Source organism: Pinus tabuliformis, chromosome 9 (genome assembly GCF_031772625.1).
Source record: "Pinus tabuliformis cultivar Carrire ecotype Pingquan chromosome 9, CPIR1, whole genome shotgun sequence".
NCBI lineage: Eukaryota > Viridiplantae > Streptophyta > Pinopsida > Pinales > Pinaceae > Pinus > Pinus tabuliformis.
The window spans coordinates 1,416,357,379-1,416,379,319 of NC_142307.1; the positions used below are offsets into that span (position 1 = coordinate 1,416,357,379).

At 37.3% G+C, this 21,941-nt stretch overlaps 1 protein-coding gene across 2 annotated transcripts; it reads left to right on the forward strand.

Moving 5' to 3' along the window:
* The first annotated feature begins 13,399 nt into the window (after positions 1-13,399).
* LOC149153851 (putative galactinol--sucrose galactosyltransferase 2) lies at positions 13,400-21,165 on the forward strand. Of its 2 annotated transcripts, none has more exons than XM_089445874.1 (15): positions 13,400-13,663; positions 14,986-15,230; positions 15,321-15,580; positions 15,693-15,783; positions 15,875-15,923; positions 16,849-16,940; positions 17,058-17,165; positions 17,295-17,426; positions 17,572-17,982; positions 18,120-18,261; positions 18,362-18,429; positions 18,615-18,749; positions 18,867-19,084; positions 20,283-20,371; positions 20,532-21,165. In XM_089445874.1, the coding sequence occupies exons 2-15, from the start codon at positions 15,040-15,042 to the stop codon at positions 20,844-20,846; spliced, it is 2,301 nt and encodes a 766-aa protein (XP_089302000.1). In that variant the 5' UTR covers positions 13,400-13,663; positions 14,986-15,039; the 3' UTR covers positions 20,847-21,165. The 2 variants fall into 2 exon arrangements, with proteins under 2 accessions (XP_089302000.1, XP_089301999.1); XM_089445873.1 differs by having other exon boundaries at positions 15,002-15,230.
* Positions 21,166-21,941: the final 776 nt, after the last annotated feature.

Below are 21,941 nucleotides of genomic sequence, written 5' to 3' on the forward strand. Positions count from 1 at the left end.
ACTTCCTCCTGGATATAAAAAACTCTTTCCGAGTCCGTCACTAGTCGAAAATCCGGCTGGCCCGCTCAGGTGGTCAGCTGAAGCACCTATCATTGAAGATAAACCATCTGGATCCATACCAGACGAAAGTCAAAAGGTCGAGGCGGTAGTTGACCCGGTCTTGCCTTCAGAGGTTTTATCTTCAGATGATACAGTCACTGAAAAGAACAAGGATGACACTGTCCAAATTCTTTTCATAAGCACAGACTCCAACGAACATGGGGGCAATTTACCCGTTCCTTTACCGCAGGAAGGAAGTTCGTCAGAGTCGTACCCGGCCGTCTATTCGGTCCCACCTCCAAGAAACCTAGTTGTCTCCTTCGACTGGAATCAACTAGGCAGACCCCGTTTACCAGCAAGCATACCATTCCGAATTATCGTTCAAATATATAGAATGGTTATGGCTGGTACCATCATAGATGAGGGGGCTTCTGTGAGTATCCTTTCCTCAACTGCTAGGAAAGTGCTTGGTTCACCATCGCTTTTTCCTGAGATGAGAAATATGACAGGCTTTGATAAAGGAACTAGTCGACCTTTAGGGATCCTTCCCGATGTGCCCATAACATTGAGAAGGAAAACAATTCGCATGAACGTAATGGTAGTTCAAGGACCCCTGGATTACAATCTACTCCTTGGACGAGACTATATTTATTGCATGGAAGCAATTGTCTCCTCATTCTTTAGAGTAATGTGTTTTCCGCACGAAGGAAGAGTGGTCAAGCTCGTGGACCAGCTTTCATTTCCCGGATCACGCATAGAAAATAGTCATATACCATCCCTAAATGGTCTTTTCACGCAAGAAATGTCTCAATCTCCAATCCGTCCTCCCGATGAGCGCGAGTAATTCGGAGGGATATGACTGAAACCCAGGGGCATGCATCCTGGTCTGCTTCGGCAGGAAAACTTCGGGTATAGGGTAGGTTTCCGCGAGAGAATATGACTAGTCTGTACCCTCGTCCGTGATTGGAAGAGGGGTTATTCTAGAACAAGATTCTCTTGTCAAAGTTATGTGAGTTGGCGGGCATCGTCGCTCACCTTTGTTTATCTCGGTAGACATCGCCGAAGAAGTGTTTTGTTTACGCAGTGAATAGAACAATCTTTGGGTAACCTGTAAGAGGTAGGCCTCTCTTGGTAAAACAAATTTTTTGGCGGAAAGAAGTAGAGGTAACCTTGAAACTCTGTCTTATACCTGGGGGCATGCAAACCTTTTGGAATGCAAGCGAAGAGCGACTATTTATTTTTTTAAATTTTTAGGACCTATAACCCTTTAAACTTGTAGGATTGGTCGTTTCCTAAGTGGCATAAAGAAAGGATGTGGGGCAAAACTTTAAAAGTTGTCGTTTTTTATATGAGACATTCTTATCATATGACTGGATTAATCGAGCAGTGTTACCGCAAGGTTCAAGCTCGTTAAAAAATAAACCCGCACCGAGTAAATGTTTCCACCCGCGTTTAAGCTCATTAAAAAATGAATTATTCCCAGGTAAATAACCACCGTGAATGAAGTATTTCAGCCATTAAAGCCTTGGTCGTGTTTGCACCGTCACCTCCACTTTTTCATTGGCCGATCGTTCACCTCCATTTGATTGTTTACCCATTTTGAGGAACAGCTGCAAAGAGTGATTTCACTAGCCATCCTTGTGACACTGTCGTGATTGGAAAATTCCAAACGTTACCTGGAATCAGCTACTACCCATTTTATCACTCGTTCCTCAAAAGACGAGTCTCCTTTAAGCTCTTTTCAACTGACTCGTAAAATATGAAAATATTGCCGAGCCATTGGCCTCTCCAGCTCGTTAAAAGGACAGGAAGTGCTATCCCTCCTCTAGATTTTAATCTTTTTGGACCTGAGGGATTATTGCACAAAAAGATCGAGCGCTTGTTTTGTTCGGCTCGTTAAAGCTATCGAAAATTCATCCCTTCTGTATTGTTTTATACTTTTTCGGACTTAAGGTATTAGATGACGAAAAAGGAATTTTGGAGTTACCTTTTCGTACCTTTTCAGACTCTCTAAAAATGAAAAGGACCGAGTTATCTTTGTTGTTAAACTCGCTAAAAAGATTAATAGCAACAAACTTGTCTTTAGACGAGAACGAGTTTCACTATCGCTAGGCTCGTTAAAACATAGCGATGGGTTTGCCCGAAGGGAAAATTATAGAACAAGCATATGTTATCCTCCTCAAGCTTGACAAAAATAAAGAGGTACTGGTCAGCAATGACTGGGGAAAAATTGGGAAGAAAACTCAAATAATCTTTATTGGTAGCAAGTCGCTCTTGAACATGACGCTTCCGCTCCATGCCTGAGTCGGGTTGGGTTGTTTCATTCACCGGTCACATCGCCATGGTCACGCCATACCATCCACATTTGGGGTTAATGCTACCAATCCATCACATCAGTGTCGCCGATATGTTCAAGAGAAGTCATCCAGAGAAGTCACCTGTGTCCCACCCACTACCATACATTATACTCCATTCTTTCATGACTGCCACCCTGAACCGTATATCATCATATCGTTTTCACCTCCATCAAAATCATTTGCTCCGTTCCGTGTCATTGATGTGGGATTCATTAAGGCCCTCCTGTGATGGATCACTTCTTGTCGACATCAGCTCATTATCCAAGAAGTTGGTCTAGGAACACCCCGTTCAGTACTTTGAAGCTTGCATGCCTCAATGGCAAGTTTCTCACTTCCGGCAACAGGTTTACATCAATGACCTTCGACCGAAAGATTTTGCGTGGTTTTCGATGCCAAGTCCTTTATTCACACCACGTGAATTGTACTGCAGTACCTTGAGGATCATTATCATTATCGGTGATTCCTCTCGCGCTTGTTAATAGTTTACATCATTGACTGGTAATCAAGCGATGTCTTTCCATGTTCGACTTCAAAACATTTCTCACATGGATCGACATGTACTTCGAGTGAAGATCGGACGAGATTGAAGACCCCGGATCTAGTTTCATCCATCCGGGCTGCGATATATATTCAGGGAAATAAAGACATTAAAATGTACAGCATTGCAGCACAGATAATCATCCTACCAAAAGGATGATGGCTCTATCAGAATCATCAGTCTACAATCAGACGATTGTCTGTCCTGTGTACATGAAAATGAATTTATAAAGCTGAGCATGGGAATGCCCGCCTCAGCTAGATCATACTGTTATAGACAACTGTTATAGACATTTTTGTGCCTTGCAGCTCCAAGCATGAAATTTCCATAAACCAAGGGCTCCTAAGTCCCTAAAAGTGTTTTTCTAACCCCTAAAGGAACAAGGTCAACAAATTACAGCTTCTCCCAGAAGTTCTCCACCAGAAACTGCTCAGAATAAGTCAAAACAGGATCATTTCAGCTGCTCCACTGGCTAGCTGCATTGCATAGCACCTGAATACACTGGCTAGGTGCATTGCAACGCACCTAAATGCACTATGAGGGTGCGTTGGGCGAGAAATGACAAATGGCAGTGTCATTCCGCGAGGTGGAGAGACAATGGAAGCTTTTAGAATCTTCTCCTATGACACTTGCCTCACTGAATTCGACCAAGGATGAGTAAGAGGCCTTCAGTCTCCAAGTGGAAGCAAGAACTGACAGAGAGAAGCCACTAATCAAATCATAAGCTGACTCATCCTCCTTGAATACATCTATATATGGATCCCTCATCCCAGAGATCCGGAGGCTGGAATTTTGCACATTGTAAGGAATTGTTGTTGGTTTTGAGACACATATCAGAGAATTGGGTGATCTATGCTTTGTTGGAGGTGAAGAGGGGCTTCTTTGCTGGGAGGTTGATGCTGGGTCAGGTATCATCGGTTGTAACTCCTCCTGGATCTTCTTGTATATCAATAAAAACTATTTGAGTTTCTCCTCCATGCTTTTGTATCATTGATGCTTGTTACAATTGTATGGTTCACTTAAATCTAATCCTAAGTTATTTATGAATATAAATCCATGTCTTTGTATAGTTTTCTTCTTCTGTGATCTTACAGGTACTTGGTGAAGCTGGGCAAGTAAGGGAGCAGGTAGCTGGAAGCTGTCAAAGAGGAGAGAGATTGGATCAAAGGACTAGCGCAAGACACAGGTTAGTTCTTCCTATTCCTCTTTATTTATAGTTCATAAAGGAGATACAAAAGTAGTTTTCTCTGTTTGTTTCTAAGGCAGCTGTCACACCTTAGTGGGATAGAGCAGCTCTAAATAGACACTTTTCCCGGTAACACTAAGGAAACTCCAACAAATGGCTCCCAACAAACTGCAATGTAGATTGATCCCCAATCAACTTATTTGACCCAACACACCTCCAAATGTTGCTCCAAATCTACTTGTGCACCAATGTTTGTGACTGTTCTAGTTAGGGAAATTAGGACACACTGCTACAAACTTAAACTTCTCCCATAGCCCACAAACAACTCTTTAGAAAACTGCAGTTTAAGTAGGGAGATACACTCCTCCTCGATGTTGAGGGTAAGGGATAAAACCAAACCTTCAAATAGTCCACGCAAGCCTTGTTGTTGTGGTATGGCCTGTGGCCTACCATACAACACTTCTGTTGCAATACGCTACCCTCAAACACTGCCACAGTCCATCCACAATCCTCAAATCAGCCCTAAACAGACTTGTTTCCAGCCCTTAAGGCCTCAACCTAGCAGGCAACATACTCGTCGTCCAACATCAATCTTCAAACCATGTTCTTGCCCTTGAAACAGTCCTCCAAAAAACGTTTCCCTAGCCTCCCTTACTACGGTCTCAAAATAGAGATCTCCCTTCCTCCACAAGTTTTCCTCAAGATATGCGTTGCAATTTTGGATGCCCTTTAAGGCTCTAACATTACCCTCTATTTATACTAAAGAGAGGGGCTCCAAAACATCATGATCTAGGGGCTTCCACAACTTGTCGCATGCCTAATACTCCTTAGGCCGGCCTTGACATACAAGTGTAAATCCATCATTAACCTTCAAAAATCCATATCTCCATTTCTACAACTCGGAATTGGATGATTCTCATTGTGTTAGATTCATCTTACTGAGAGCTATCATCCTCATTCATCACATGGAGAAATGTTCTCATGGTTTTGGCCCAAACCTTGATGGGTGGAAAACCCCAAGCTTGGGTTTCAAGCCCACAAGGCCACCTATGATGCTCCTTCCTCCAAACCCTTGATCCACAAGTCTTGGAGTACCTCCCAAGATAAAATAAATCAACACTCCCTCTTAGCGAGGGAGGTACTTCCAAGACTAGGAAATAACCATCATCATCCATCAACACTAGCTCATCTGGCATCCATCACTGCAGTATACCCTGTAGAATGAATCTAACAATCTCGGTAATCCCTCTGCCTTATCACATCTGAACCGAAAGATCCCAAACCTCCATAGGGCTACTCCCTTTGAGGCTAGACTCCCTCTGAGCCTACACGATCTCCATTGGCTTAGTCCTGCAAGCACTCATCCTCTTGGTTCAAATATCACTTGTGCAAATCCCACCAATCTCGAATATTCAACATCATGAATTGATGAAGTTTCTAGCCTGCCAATATCCAGTCCATCACATGAAGCCATCTCGATCAAATTGATCTCGTCCATGCCAAAGAAACCCTCAAGCTATCCCAACCATCCATGATAATTCAACAGAAGTCCATGATCAACAATCTACGCTACAACAAACTGTTGTTCACCAGGCTCACCACCAATCCAACAGAACTCCCAACCAATCTTGTAGCAAAGCCAGTCAAGACCACATATCCATGTCTTTAGCTGAACCCTCTGCTCCATGATCTAGACACCAACAACTCCCTCTGAGTTGTTTCGTTGTACACAATCAGATTCACTGTCCCTCAAAGTAGCTCAAATATGCTATGATACCATGTTGAGTTTCCACGACCTTGCGTGTAGGTCAGAGTCTTAAAATCACTGACGCTGCCAAACCAAGAATCTCAACCATAAACTACTTTGCAAGGTAGAAATATAAAGCATTAAATCACACATGCACAAATCTACACAGTTTTTAACAAATTGTACAATATGTACAACCCCAATCTTCATTATATTAAATCAAATCTGATAATACAACAATCTATGGTATACAATATATAATGACAAAGTTCGTTGCAACTACTATGTCATATCTTGTCCCGCCGGTCCTTCGCATCTGTACTACTCACTAGCCGCCCCTTATTCCTCCAAAGGATAACACATCGAGACTCATGTTGAGTTGTTCACAGCTCCACTTGTGAAGAACTCTCAATTTTCCCACTATTGCTCCTCATCTACTCAGGGACTTCATCCCACTATGATCTTCCTGCACTACATTGATGAAGACCAACATAGGGCACAGAGGGATGCCACCTATCACTGCAAGATGTCCATCTCCCACAATAGACATGGGCTAGGATGATTGTCCATCATTTGCTGTAGAAGTCCTTCTCCACACAAAAGCCTCGGGCTACTAAAAAATGCTCCTGGTTGATCAGACCCTTGAGCTCAACAACTACCTCTCTCGCAACTGTAGGCTTTGTCCGTTAAGGTGTTTCTCACTGGGCTCCAACTTGGACACTATCACGCTGCCCTCTAACAAACCACGAGTGACCAATTCCACGTTGTCGCATTTGCACCTAGTTAGGGCATCCCCATACCTAGGAGATCCTTACACATGGTTGCCCACAGACTTCTCCACATCTTCCCTTTGTTCAGAAATAGAGGAGCTATTGCACAAATCTAGGCTTCAAACTTCACTGTGAAACGTCCCATTGGTTAGGGCTTCTAACATGCCATGTCAGCCCTACCTCCTTGGTTTCCATCGGTTGCAACAACTCCACATTGGGACACCTACTTCACTCCATAGCGAGATCTACTCCTAGTTTGAGTTCCTTCATACCCAAGGAAACTCCAACAAATGTCTCCCAAAACACTGCAATGTAGACTAATCCAAATCCGGTCAACTCATTGGACCCAACATACCTCCAAACACTGCTCCAAATCTACTTTCACACTGTCATTCATGACTATTCTAGTTAGGGAACCTAGTACACACTACTACAACCCTAAACTTCTCCAACAATCCACAAACAACTCTCTAGAAAACTACGGTTTACGTTGGGAGATACACTACTCCTCCACGCTTAGGGTAAGGGCTAAAACCAAACCTTTAAATAGTCCATGCAAGCCTTGTTTCTATGGTATGGCCTTTGACAACATCACTTCTTTTGCAATACACTGCCCTCAAACACTACCACAATCCATCCATAATCCTCCAAATCAGCCCCAAACAGACTTCTTTCTAGCCCTTAAGGCCTTGGCCTAGCAGCCAGCATACTCAGCCTCCAAAAAAAATCTGTGAACCCTATTCTTTCCCTTGAAACAATCCTCCAACACACGTTGCCCTAGCCTCCCTTGCAGCAACCTCAAAACATGGATCTCCCTTCCTCCACGAGTAGTCCTCAAGGTATGAGTTGCACTTTTGGATGCCATTTAAGGCTCTAACATCACCCTCTATTTATACTAAAGAGAGGGGTTCCAAAACATCATGATCTATGGGCTTCCACAACTTGTCACATGCCTAAAAATCCTTAGGCTGACCTTGACATACAAGTGTAAACCCATCATTAACCTTCAAAAAATCATATCTCCATTTCTACAACTCAGAATCGGGTGATTCTTATTGCGTTAGATTCGTCTCGCCGAGAGCTATCATCCTTAACCATCACACGTAGAAATATGCTCATGGTTTTGCCCCAAATCTTGATGGGTGCAAAACCCCAAGCTTGGGTTTGAAAAGGCCACTTATGGAGCTCCTTCCTCCAAACCCTCGATCCACAAGGCTTGGAGTACCTCCCAAGCTACAAAAATCAACAATTACAAGATATTTTGATCCAATAAAGTATCTCTAAATCCTTTTATCTCTTAACAATTAAGCAATTTTTATAGCCAACAAAAGAGATCTAATGAACCAAGGTTTTCTAAGTCAAAATGGGATAGATTTTATCATAGGTTATCTCCCATGGATTTATCCACTCTAAACATTAGGAATCACATGTAACTTAAATGATTAAACAAGTTACTAGGCTCATTATGTCACATGAAATAATATATAACTCTTCTCATCCCCACTATAGTTCACACCTGTATCTTCATGCCTAACAAGGAGAGAGATATTATGAGTAACAAGATCATTGCATGTAGTGAAGGTGGGATTTTATTGTGTGGTTTACCTAGGGCAATGTTTCTTGCTCAATAACCTTGTTGTGTTTTGCTTTGTGGCCTTGTGGGGCCCTATTGAGCTTCATCCTTGCTTATGGTAAGTTTGGTATTCGAGGTGGAGGTTATTCAACAAGATATTCTTTTCATTTGCATTGTTGGTATCAACCAAATTCCTGGAATATTATAAAAATAAGGAGAAGAAGTTCTTATGAATAAGAAACCCGTTCAAAGGGGCAACCTCACTTTATAATATGTCTAATGCACAAGGAAATATGCTTATACAAATGAATTTCCTTTACTATAATTAGGAGATAAAATGGGCATGATGTAGCCTACCTCTAAGTTGATTCAATCATAACTAATATGTCAATAAGGAATTAGCGTTCGGGCCATAACGACTATCTTGTAGGTCTGCTAAGTTGTTGGAATTGTAGTATTTTAGTTTTGTTCGTAATTGACATTTTGGTTTTTTCCTTTCTTTTGGTTTACATAGGGTTTCTATGGTTGTGAGGTTGTTCCTTGCCACCATGGAAGAGCATTGACACTCTTGTTGATTTTCTCCATGTGAAATTGCAGACGTTCACTAGGTTTGGAGAAAGGTGGTATGCTAGGTTGAATACCTTCAAGTCGTTGTCTCCCACCTCAACAACAAAGTGACCTCCTCGTTAGACACTAAGATTATTAAAAATATAAAACTGGAAACAAAGGTAGACATTTAGGGAAATCAAATTGAACAACTCACAATAGACCATAGCATGCAATTTCAATTGATCCTAGGACTTGTTAGGAGTTCACTCCATGACTTCTCCTTTATATGCTTCAGTTCGGTCCTTTAGGGAGATGACCATAGAGGAATGTATGATTGAGCAAACTCATGGAGATATGGAAATTGAATATAGAACCTAAAGCAAATGTTAGTCAAGAAGCCTATATAATACGCATGATTTCCAATAAATAAGTTAGGTTTTACATATTGTCATTCAGTAATTTTTCTAGGTCAGTATATATAGATTATTTAGTTTTGTGAAAAAAAAATGTAAGAGCAATTCAAGTTGTATATAGACTCTTTACAATATTTATAAATTTGAAATTGTAATTTTTCAATGTTTAGAGGAATCAACAATTGGGTTGATCTCATACTTGTGTGACATGGGGTCAATTCCGAATGCTACTACTATAACCCCTAAGTGAACCATGTTGTTGCCCAACACACAACCATGGGTAAGTAACTGAGAACTTAAACATAAGACCTTGTATTCACAATTACTTTACATATTCATAAGCTTTCCAAGTAAACTCCTTCCAAGATTATCGTTAAAATGTAAAATTATTAATAACAACATATAATCCAACAACAAATATAAGAGTATATCTTTTTTTATTGTAAATGATTTTTTGAAAAAACACTAAACCTTTGTAAATGAATTTTTGAAAATCTTTTAAGTAAAATTATTTTTTTTAAGTATTTATTATTACACATTTTTTGAAAAACATGTAGTGAATTTGTTTTGGACTTTGTGTTTATTTTACATTTTGATTAAATAGTTTGGACAAACATTTTAAAGTTTTGTATTAATAATCTTTTTCTATCGTTTTAAATTTATTTATCTGTTTAAAGATGGGTTAGTTAATTGGAGATTTTACTTTGCACAAACATTTTAAAGTTTTGTATTAATAATTTTTTCCCTACTGTTTTAAAATTCATTTATTTGTTTAAGGATTGGTTAGTTAATTGGAGATTTTATTGTTACCATGTTGTTTATTCTTTTATTATTTATTTATTTTAAATATTTTTTTTATTTTAATTTAATTATTTAGCTTAGCCAATACTTTATAAAAATATATCAATTTTTTAATTATTAAAATTAATAAATTTTAATATATTAAATAAATTTAAAAAGTATTTATGTTAATTATTTTTTTATTATTAATTTTTTTTAATTACATTTTTAATCTTTAATTTTTTTTAAATTTTTTTCTTTCATTTTAAATGTCATTACTCAACAATTACTATGTTTTTAAGAAATAGATATAAAATGTTATACACATTATTTTTAATAAATTAAAAACTTAACATTTATTATAAAACTTTATAATTCATATATCTAGATTTAATTGATTTGCGATGTGTATCATTTATCACTTTTTTTCATTAAAAAAAATAAAGAAATAATATTCATAGTGAAAATAACAATATTTATAGAATTTGATGGTTGTGAAATGTATATTTTCATATTTGAAGAATAACACTCTCCCTATGCTCCGTATGGTTTATGGTAATGAATCCTCTTTACAAGTCCATGATGAATGGTTAAGTAATTCAATTACATATTGTCTTTGTGTGTTAATTTCCTTATCGAAAAATTCGACAGATTTTTTTGAATTGTATCTTTGAATTTAAAAGATATTTTGGGTGAAGGCTGCACAATAAAGCAAATATTTGTCGCAGGCCTTCTCATAAAGACACTGTACATTATTTCTCTTTATAACATGAAAGGTTTTATTAGTTCCATTTAGGGTTCATAATACATGACATTTATTAATCTTTTGTTTGTTTTTTTAAACATTAATAAAATTAAAAAATTAAAATATGAATATTTTAATTTTGATTTTTAAGTTTAAATTAAGTTATTTAATAGGTGTTGTTTAATTAATATATATTTTAGAGTTTTATTTCTGTAGGAATTTGGTAAAATAAATTTTGGTAAAATTATGATGTTTTGTTGTATAAATTATGTTTTTGATTACATATATGGATTCAACACTTTGAAAAACTCATAAATACGTAGATTTTAGAGTTCACTCATTCCAAAAAATATTTATCAGATTTTGACCAAATTCCACTAAAAATATATATAAAATTTAAATAACGATAATAATTAATGTTATTGGTTTATTTACTTTTAAAAAAGATAATAAATTACATAAAATTATTTTATTTAATTTATATATTTAAAAACATTGAAAAAAACATTTCAAAATTATCATAATTTTAATGATGTACAATTAGATTGATATTGTGACACATAATTTAATTTTTTAATTAATTTAAATAAGTACACAACACTTTAAAAAATTTCATTTAATTCTCTTAAAGTCATAAATGGGGCATAATTTTTATTATATAATATAATTTATTATTAATAGAATAAATAAAAAATAAATAAAACTAATATTAGATACAAAATTATTATTTTTCAATTAAAAATAATTAGTATAATTTTATTTATAGAGGGAAAATTGTAATTATAAATAATTATTTTCTTAATTTAGGTTATTTTTTTTTATTTTTTAATTTTATATAAAATAATATATTAAATCAAAATACATTAATATCACTATAAAAATACAAATATATAACAAAATTCTATTATTAATTATAATTTATAAATCTATCACATTTAGTTTAAAAAATCATTTCCCATCTTAAAATGTATATGGTTTTTAGTCCTATTAATATACATGTTAAATATAATTTATAAATCTATCACATTTAGTTTAAAAAAATCATTTCCCAATCTTAAAATGTATATGGTCTATTAATATACATGTTAAATAATTTTATTTAAAAAAGATCATTTTCAATCTTAAAATGTGTATGGTTTTTAGTCTTCTTAATATACATGTTAAATAATTTCAATTTCAAGTTGCCAGGAAAATTTAATAGGGTTAACAAATTGGATGTGGTTGTTATATGAGCTTTTCAAATTCATCGCAGCAGTTGTTTTGGGTCTGTAAATATGGTTTATCACGAAAGTATTTATTAGTTTCAAACATTTTTTTCAAAATACAAGAATGGTTCATCATGAGAGTATTTATTAGTCTTAAATATTTTTCCAAAATACAATAGGATAGATCTAGAAAATTTATATCAAAATTACTCACATCACATAAAGCTAAATTCAAAAATACTTAATAATTATGTGATTTGTTGAAAACAAGTTGCGAGGAAAATTTAATAGGGTTAACAAATTGGATGTGGTTGTTATATAAGTTTTTCAAATTTATCGCAGTTGTTTTGGGTCTGCAAATATGATTTATCATGAAAGTATTTATTAGTCTTAAACATTTTTTCAAAATACAAGAATGGTTCATCATGAGAGTTTTTATTAGTCTTAAATATTTTTTCAAAATACAATAAGATATATCTAGAAAATTTATATCAAAATTACTCACATCACATAAAGCTAAATTCAAAAATATTTAATAATTATGTGATTTGTTGAGAATAAATTAGATTAAATTGATGGCATTTCAATAGTATTGAGAAAAAAAGACATCCCTCAATATAATATGATAATTGCCTTGCACCTAACCTGATGTAGGGAAAATAAGAATATAGTAAAACTATCTTATTTTACAGCTAGATTCAATTAACATCCATTAGTTATTTCAAAAGCTTTTACTGCCTCTAATGCACTAGTTATTATTATTTTATATATATATATATAATATGCAATTTTATTCATAATTACACTAGTTATTATTTTATATATATAATATAATATAATATGCAATTTTATTCATAAATTACACTTTAGAAAACCATGGTGCAGACCCTTGTGATCGATATTGAGTGAATTGTTTTTAATATCATATTTCACAAAAGGTTAACGTCATATATTTTGATAATTGCCTGGTTTTTAATAGTTGATTTTAAGGTCGGTTGGTGAGAAAACCAAACAAAGGACTGACTAGTAGGTGGGGGCTACTTACACAGTGGGAAATACGATGCGTCAACATCGATCTACACATCAGATAACGTTAAACTCAATTAGTATTAATTATATAAAGGCATTAACAAGGTTAATGAAGATACTATTCATGAATATCACTCTCTTATTTTTCTAACTTCCATCACTGTCCTTGAAGTGATGGAAAGGATCACGAGGAGTCTGACGCACAGAGGAAGGTGGCGGGGTATTTGCCGCAGCAAAATCGGCGCCATTTGGCGGGGACTTCTCAACTTCTGACCGACGGACGAGGTTACAGGTGGTTTTCACGGCAATTTCTTGTCCCGGACGGCGGTATGTTGGCGCATCTGTATCTGACGGTTGTGAAGGCCCACGCGCTTCCCGGAGAGACTTGAGAACCGTTGGATGCCGTGAAAAGGACGAATGCAGGGGAATGGCAGGGGAGGAGGAGCAGTATTTAAGGCGATCTCCTGCACCTCTGTATGATTATCACTTGGCCAGTGCGACAGTCTGCATATCATTCTGTGCGCAAAGGGTGATCGTTTTCCTCTTCTTGTTATTTTACTTGTGTTTGTGTTGGTTCGATTGGTGATATTCGTGAATTCTAGGGAATTTTCTGGAATGTTCTAGTGTTCATTTTACTTCTATTTCTAGGGCTCGTTGAGGTTTCTGAGTTTTCAGAAGACAAGAATTTTGAGAGTTTTCAGGGTTTCGTCTACTCGGAAGAGTTTCCAACGGGTAACTATGAAGCTTTTGCTGGTTTAACTACATAAATCTGCAATTTTTTCTTATCTTTGAGAATATGTTTTAGTTTAACTTCATAAATCTGTAATATTTTCTGATCTTTGAGAATATGTTTTAATGACATATGCGTTTAATTTTTCCTGAGATTTTAGAATTAGGCATGTTCAAATTTCTTGTTTGTTTTCTGTAATTCGCGGTGTTTATGGAGTTCTTGCTCTTGAAGTATTGATGTCAAGTACATTTAGGTTCCTCTTTTTGTGCGTTGTTTGCCATTTGTGAACTTTCCATGTGCAGTATAATATCCTAGGAGCTTTCCGGAGTTTCTTTTATAATCTTTAGAGCTTCGGAAGCGGATGCTTTTTAAATATGCTTTAACATCTCCGGATTTCTGTGTTTGTTGTGCTGTTGGCTATGTGCTGATTTTTTCCTGAATGGAGTTCTTCGAATTTGTATTTGAAAGAGTTGCTTTGGCTTCAGCTTTTTCGCTGTATTGTGCTTTTCTTGGTGATAGGAGACTGGAGTTTCCAGTCTTGTTATCCCAGACGTTGGCTGTTTGCACGCTCTCTGTCTCTTAGGGAGTTGCTTGGTAGTACGAAATTATTCACCGTTCTGTTGATTTCTTGAAATTTGTCTGTGCTTGGAAATCTTTGAGTAATTAAAATGGATTTATTGGGAATTTTGTCATGGCGTTTCTTTAATTTCTTCAGACCCAGGCTTGCTCGGCCGAGAAAATTTGAGAGTTTCATTGTTGTATTTCGAGATTCTCATGTACTCCGAGTAGTGACATATCAGGCTTGATTCAAAATTTTGTGTCTTTGTTTAGGATTTAATTCCATGACTTTCTCTTCTTACGTTTGTTAGGTACTTATGTATATTTTATTCGATTCTGGAATATCCTATTTCAATAAACGTCAGATCCTTTCTTTCTTCTATTCGACTTGGCGTAATTCATGACAGTAATCAGTTCCAGCTCTCTGGATTTACAGTTTAGCTGCGGATCGTAGAGTAGTTGAAAATCTGTATGCGTTAGACACTTAACGGATATTTTATTCGATTCTGGAATATCTTATTTCAATAGACATCAGATCCCTTCTTTCTACCCTGCAGCTTGTGTGTAATTCATGACAGTAATCAGTTCCAGCTCTCTGAATTTGCAGTTTAGCTGCGGATCGTAGGCCCTAGGGTAGTTTAAAATTTGTGTGTTAGATGCTCACGGATAGTTTATTCGATTCTCGAATATCTTATTTCAATAAGTATGAGATCCTTTCTTTGTATTCTGCAACTTGTGAGTAATTCATGACAGTAATCGGTTCCAGTTCTCTGGATTTGCAGTTTGGATTGTAGAGTAGTTAAAGGCAAAACCAGACAAAATGACGGTATCTCCGAAGATTTCCATCGTGGACGGCAACCTCGTCGTCCAAGGCCAAGTCATCCTGACGGCGATTCCCGATAACGTAATACTTACACCTGGCTCAGGAAGGGGCCTCGTCGAAGGTGCATTCATTGGTGCCAATGCATCGGAAAGCAAAAGCCACCACGTTTTCCCGATTGGGGTGCTCGAGTAAGCAAATCTACTCGTTTTCCATCACTTAACATAGGTAGTTATCGTAAATCATCTGTTTTTTAATGGATTTCTATTCGTGTCCGGCAGAGATCTCCGTTTCATGTGTTGCTTCCGCTTCAAGCTGTGGTGGATGACCCAGCGGATGGGAACGTGCGGAAGAGATGTTCCGTTGGAGACGCAATTCATGCTCTTGGAGAGCAAGTATGGGTCTTCTCTCAGCGAAGACATGGATCGTGGGGAAGAGGAGCAGAACATTTACATCGTTTTCCTTCCTCTTTTAGAAGGCCAGTTCAGAGCCGTTCTTCAAGGCAATGAACGAAATGAATTGGAAGTTTGCATTGAAAGTGGTGAGTATCGAACTACTCAACTAAGTTCCTTGTTGGACGATTTGGCTTTGGCGGTTGGATTCATTGCATTGAGTTTTTAATTTACTGAAACCGTATGCACGAAATTCTGCAGGAGATTCTGCCGTGACTACCACCCAAGGGCTGCATTCAGTTTACATGCATGCAGGAACGGATCCGTTTGAAGTTATCACGGAGGCTGTCAAGTATGTATGCCAGCTTATTTCTTACTTAATGCCTACTGTTAAGTAATATCTAATTTTTATTTTATCTAATTGTTATTGTTTGTCTCATCAGGGCTGTGGAAAGACAGTTGCAGACGTTTCACCACCGTGAAAAGAAAAAGGTAAGCTCGGCATTCATTAGTGAAAGAAGCCACCCACTCGTTTCTGAGAAATGACTAGACTTGCATCATCTTCCTAAAGGACGGGGCTCCAAGAAATTTGTGGAGCGTAGAAGGTTTTACAGGTTCTAGCCTTGGGCTTATGCCACTCTTTTTCTCGGGAAGAAAAAGTACTTGGAATATTCTATTTACAAGCAACGATTACTCAGAACTTTTATCCGAGAGTCTTTAACACTTGATAAAACTCACAGGCCCTTTTTCTTATCAGCGTGAACATTGAAACTCACAGGCCCTTTTTCCTATCAGCGTTAACATTGAGATCTACTCAAAACTGCTTTGCTCCTATTTTTGAAGAGATTCCTTTTTTCTTTTTCTTTTTTGTCTTTCTGCCCTTCTCTTATTTTTGAAGAGATTCATTTTCTCTATCTATCTCTCTGTTTATGGGGGGTGGGAGTGTGTGCGAATCTTACCAGCGTTAGCATTGATATCCACCCAAAACTGCTCTGTTCCTATTTTTGAAGAGATTCATCTTTCTTTCTTTCTTTTTTTTAATTTTTTTGGGTCCTTCTGCCCTGCTCTTATTTTGCTCTGCTCCTATTTTTGGAGAGAATTATCACCCTTTTTTTTTGTTTGTTAAGTCTTTCTGCCCTCCTCTTATTTTGGAAAGAGATTCCTCTTTTCTCTCTCCCTGTTTTTTGGGGTGGGAGGTGCCTTTATGAAGCCCGATGAAACCCTGTCATACGTGTACACCTACACTGGTCATATGAGATTTCATGGGTTTTATTTATTCTGTACATTGATCAATTTTCTGTATTGTCACTGTATCAGGTTCTTTTATGCCTTCAGTTTTTACAAGTTAATTTGATCTTGTTGTGGGTTTTTATGTACGCATTAATTGACAAGTTTTAATCTTACCTCTGTTTGCCAGTTGCCTTCTTTTCTGGATTGGTTTGGATGGTGCACCTGGGATGCTTTTTACACTGATGTTACTGCTGAAGGCGTGGATGAAGGTTTGAAAAGGTAATTAGATACCCCGTTCTAGCTTGGAATTACATCCAATAAATACTATGTAATTTTGTTGAAGTCAAATGAAAGTCCAACTACCTTTACCAATGCTGTGGTCGTTTGGCTCTGCAGCCTGTCAGAGGGTGATACGCCCCCACGTTTCGTGATCATTGATGATGGTTGGCAACAGATTGGCAGTGAAGTCACTGATCCCAAGGCCACTGTTCAGGAAGGCGCACAGTAAGTTTTCCTGTTCTTGTAGGGAAGCCTAGCGTTCAATAGTTCTTGTCCAATTAACATGATTGTAAGGGGGGAATTATTGTAAGCGAGTAATTTAATTTTTGACTTGCATGTGATGTTGTTTGCCAGGTTTGCTAGCCGATTGACGGGAATTAAAGAGAATCAGAAGTTCCAAAAGCATCGTAGAGGATGTGAGATAACACAAGATCCCCCAGGGCTCAGACATGTTGTGGAAGAAGCAAAGGAGCACCACAACGTGAAGTGAGTATTATTTTAATAATCCACCCTTTTTAGCGCACGAATGTTTTATGCCACATCTCAAACCTGAATATGTGTTTAGGTAGTTGTGCATTATATTGTTTTTGTGTTTCATAAGAAACTTACCACATCTCTATGTCATATGCAGATATGTCTATGTGTGGCATGCCCTTGCTGGTTACTGGGGTGGGGTCAAACCAGCTGCAGCTGGAATGGAGCATTATGATTCCTCCCTCGCTTATCCTGTCCAGTGTCCTGGAATTTTGGGCAACCAACCAGATGTTGTTTTGGATAGTCTTTCAGTTTATGGATTAGGCCTGGTTCATCCGAAGAAGGTCTACAATTTCTACAATGAGTTACACAGCTATTTGGCATCGGCTGGTGTTGATGGTGTCAAAGTTGATGTTCAAAATATCATTGAAACTTTAGGTGATGGTCATGGGGGTCGTGTGTCTATTACAAGGCAATATCATCAAGCATTAGAAGCTTCAATTGTTCGCAATTTTCCTGATAATGGCTGTATTGCTTGTATGTGCCACAATACTGACGGGCTTTACAGGTTTGTAATGATATTAGTTTGTGCATCCTCTTTATTAAACTCATTATTACCTGTCTCACATCTGGTCATCTAGTGATAACAATACACCAAAAATTTATAAGGGCTTCCAACGATCTTGTGTTCGTACCATCATGCAGTGCGAAGCAAACAGCAGTTATAAGAGCTTCCGACGACTTTTTTCCAAGCGATCCAGCTTCACATACTATTCATATTTCCTCTGTTGCTTACAATACCTTGTTTCTGGGAGAATTCATGCAACCAGATTGGGATATGTTTCATGTAAGTGGGCTTCAAAAGTCGTGTTTGAATCTTTAGAAAATAATGTCTACAAATTGCTTATGTTTGATGACGTTTAATGATCTGCAATTTACCGATGCAGAGCTTACATCCAGCAGCTGAATACCATGGTGCTGCTCGAGCTGTCGGAGGCTGTGCAATTTATGTCAGGTAAAATATAAGTTATTCTTTATGGTTAATACATATTCGAGTTGTAGGGATAGTTAGGTAGTCAGAGTAGTATTTCTGGTGTGCAATCACCTGTTTCTTTTTTCCCCTTTTTATATAATCTTCGGCAGGGGAGGCGTTTGAATTATTTCTGAAAACATTGTTTTTATGGCCATTTATAATTTCAGTGACAAGCCAGGGGTTCATAACTTTGATCTACTGAAAAAGCTAGTCCTCCCTGATGGATCTGTTTTGCGTGCGCGATTGCCTGGAAGACCGACACGCGACTGTCTCTTCATAGATCCAGCCAGAGACGGGAAAAGGTGGGGTTCTATATCCAGAGTAATTTGGTTAATAACATGTAAAATTCTTTTACCGTATTGTGCTGTGTTTTTTATTTCATTTTTTTTAATAACCCAAATGAACATTTGTCTTTGCAGCTTGCTGAAAATATGGAACCTAAATAAATATACTGGAGTACTGGGTATCTTTAATTGCCAAGGAGCAGGATGGTGCAAAGTTGAAAAGAAGAATCGTATTCATGATTCATCTCCGATGACCTTAAGTGGTAGTGTGCGTGCTCAAGATGTTGACTTCCTTCCACAAATTGCTGGTGATGGTTGGAATGGAGATACTGTAATCTACGCTCATAGAGCAGGTAAGAATATTTTCTCTTCTATACTTTATTTTGTATGATGTGATAAATCTTTGGAAACAGCTTGCTACCCTATGTAAGGGCTACAATTGACAAGCATATAGCACTTTCTTAATCAGATTATTATAGGCGAAGGATCACTTTTCAGAAACAGATCACACCATTCTGTTAGTGTTTTCTGTTAATATTATTGTCAGCTAGGATTGGCTAAATCCCATAGATTCTAGTGCTCTCTGGAGTGTGAAGCAGCCCTTCGGGTACTTTTAAAAGCTGTTTCTACTGATCTTATTTTGCAGAGCTTACTTTTAAAAGCTGTTTCTACCTATCTTACTTTGCAGAGGTAGAGATGTCATACCAATTCTGAATTAAAATCGGTTGTAGCAGAGTATAAAAACGGAATATAATCCAGATTCCAAGGGCACCTCCTGACTAATTTTGAATTAAAATCAATAGAGAGTATAAAAACACGTTGGCATATAATCCTAAGCCCGATGCAAAACATCAATATCAAAGTGTTTTCTACTTACGGGCGGTTTTGAAGTAGTCCTTAATTCGTATTACTGAGCCCTTGGGAAATGGCATTAATTCAGGCGTCTTCCTTAATAGGATGCAAAGGCACGGTTGTGTAAATAAGGTTTCTAATTGAACATGAGATGTAGATATTTTCATATACCCTAGCGGATTGAAATCACATGATTCTATTTGAGAGAAATTGGATTTACAATCATCTGGATCTTCTGTATACATCTTGATCCATGATGTTGTAAGATTGAAATGTTGTTCTTCCCTGATTACTTCTCCGCATCATACTTCTACACACATCTTGATGCGGGAGTATTCCGTTTTTTTCTTTTCGCCCTCCCTAGGTTATACACGTCTTTATGCATAGCTTATACACATTTTTACGCTTGAAGAGTCTTGTATATTAAGGCTAACCAGATTGCTCATTTGTAGGGTTGGGATTTTATGTATTGGCAGAGAGCAATAGTGCTTTATCAATATTATCGTTACATACTAAATCTGAGCCCTCCTCATAACACACTTTTCCTAAAAAAAGAATTGAGGCAATTGGATTTGTACAGTAATATTGTTATGTATTCTTGAGCAACTTTTTATTTATTTTCTCCGCTGTTTCCACCGTTTATTTTACATTCACATGTGGTAAACGGAAAGCCTGAACATGAACTATTTCTTCGTACAGGAGAGCTTGTTCTACTTCCAAAAGGTGCTGCAATACCTGTTACGTTGAAAGTGCTCGAGTATGAGCTTTACACGGTGACTCCCGTCAAGGTTAGAACAGTCATAAAAGTTTAAACCTGTGCTTTTTAAGTTTAAGTTTTTGTAAGATAGTTGTAACAGCATAGTGCTTGCCTTCGAGAAGTCAATAACTTCTTTTGGGGGTTATTTTAATTTGGTAGTTTTTCAACAATTTTGTTGTTCGTGAGTGCAGGACGTTGCATGTGGTATCTCCTTTGCTCCTATCGGACTAATTAACATGTTCAACTCTGGTGGCGCAATTGATGAATTCGACATACATACAGATTCCCAAAACCCTGAACTAAGTGGTTCTCTGGCAGTTGATATCAGAATGAAAGTTCGTGGGTGTGGTACATTTGGAGCATATTCCACGCATAAACCAAAGAAGTGTTCTGTTGATTCATGTGAAACAGAATTCACATATGACTCTGCAAGTGGTCTTCTGACATTTGCAATTCCTATTTCAAAAGAAGAAATGTATAGGTGGGATATTAAAATTGAAATTTAAGTGACAGGTTTGTTCCTCTCACTTAATCATCATCTTATTCTACCAAAAGATGCATCTATTATGCCAATGGGAACATACAAATCTCCCTTGAGGGAGATGATCACAGGAAAGTCTCCTATTATGCCAATGGGAACATACAAATCTCCCTCGAGGGAGGAGATGATCACAGGAAAATCTCCCTGATTTCTTGGCCGGCGAATGAGACGGGGAATATGATGATCTGTCAAAGCAATGTTGCTATGCAGTTAGGCACCTCATACTGTTATCTTCGTCATGTATTTTCCTCTGTTATGACGTCATGTATTTTCCTCTCTTATGATAGGAAAGAGGTAGTGCATCACTTTATATTTTTCAGATTTCTTGTTGCATAGGTAGGTTTATGTTTACCAATTTCCTCTCGTCGAGCGTCTCTTTCTGTCACACCACTGGTGTCGTATATTTGAAAGGTCTTGTCAAGACTTCCAGGGTGGGGACAAAGGAGGGTTAAATCTGTCACAGGATTTACTCAAGTCTATGGAGACATTATCTTTATTTTAGTAATAAAAAATAAAGATCTGTTCAGCTCTCTTTCCTGGCATCATGTTTAGTGCTCAAACTCTTCATTTAAAATATGCAAGCAAATAAGTGAATACAATTAATAGCAGAATGGAATAATGAAAGAGTGTTTTGGGCTGATTCCAAATGTGTGATTATTTTGTTGTCAAAAAATATTAAAAATGCGGGTTTGGTCGATTGATTTTTTTATCGAAAACAAAAGGTTTGAAACTGGCACACCAGTCATAGCGGGCCACTTGAACCGTATACTGGCCCCGTTCAGGGATGAAGTGGGGTCGTCAGTGATGGCCATATAGACATCACAAGTAAGATACGAACCTTGAAACTGAATTTTAACAATGCAGTGGGGCTGTTGTGACTTTCAAGGTACTGAAAGAGACGGTAGCTGGAGATCACTGTGGGTGTACAAAATGACCGCCACAACGAATTATGTATGTTTCAGTAAATCTGCTCGTGGTTCAAAATGGGTAGACCGAAAAAACTACATGTGATTGATTGATCGGGAAGAAATTGAAACTTTTATCATGTAAAATAACATTT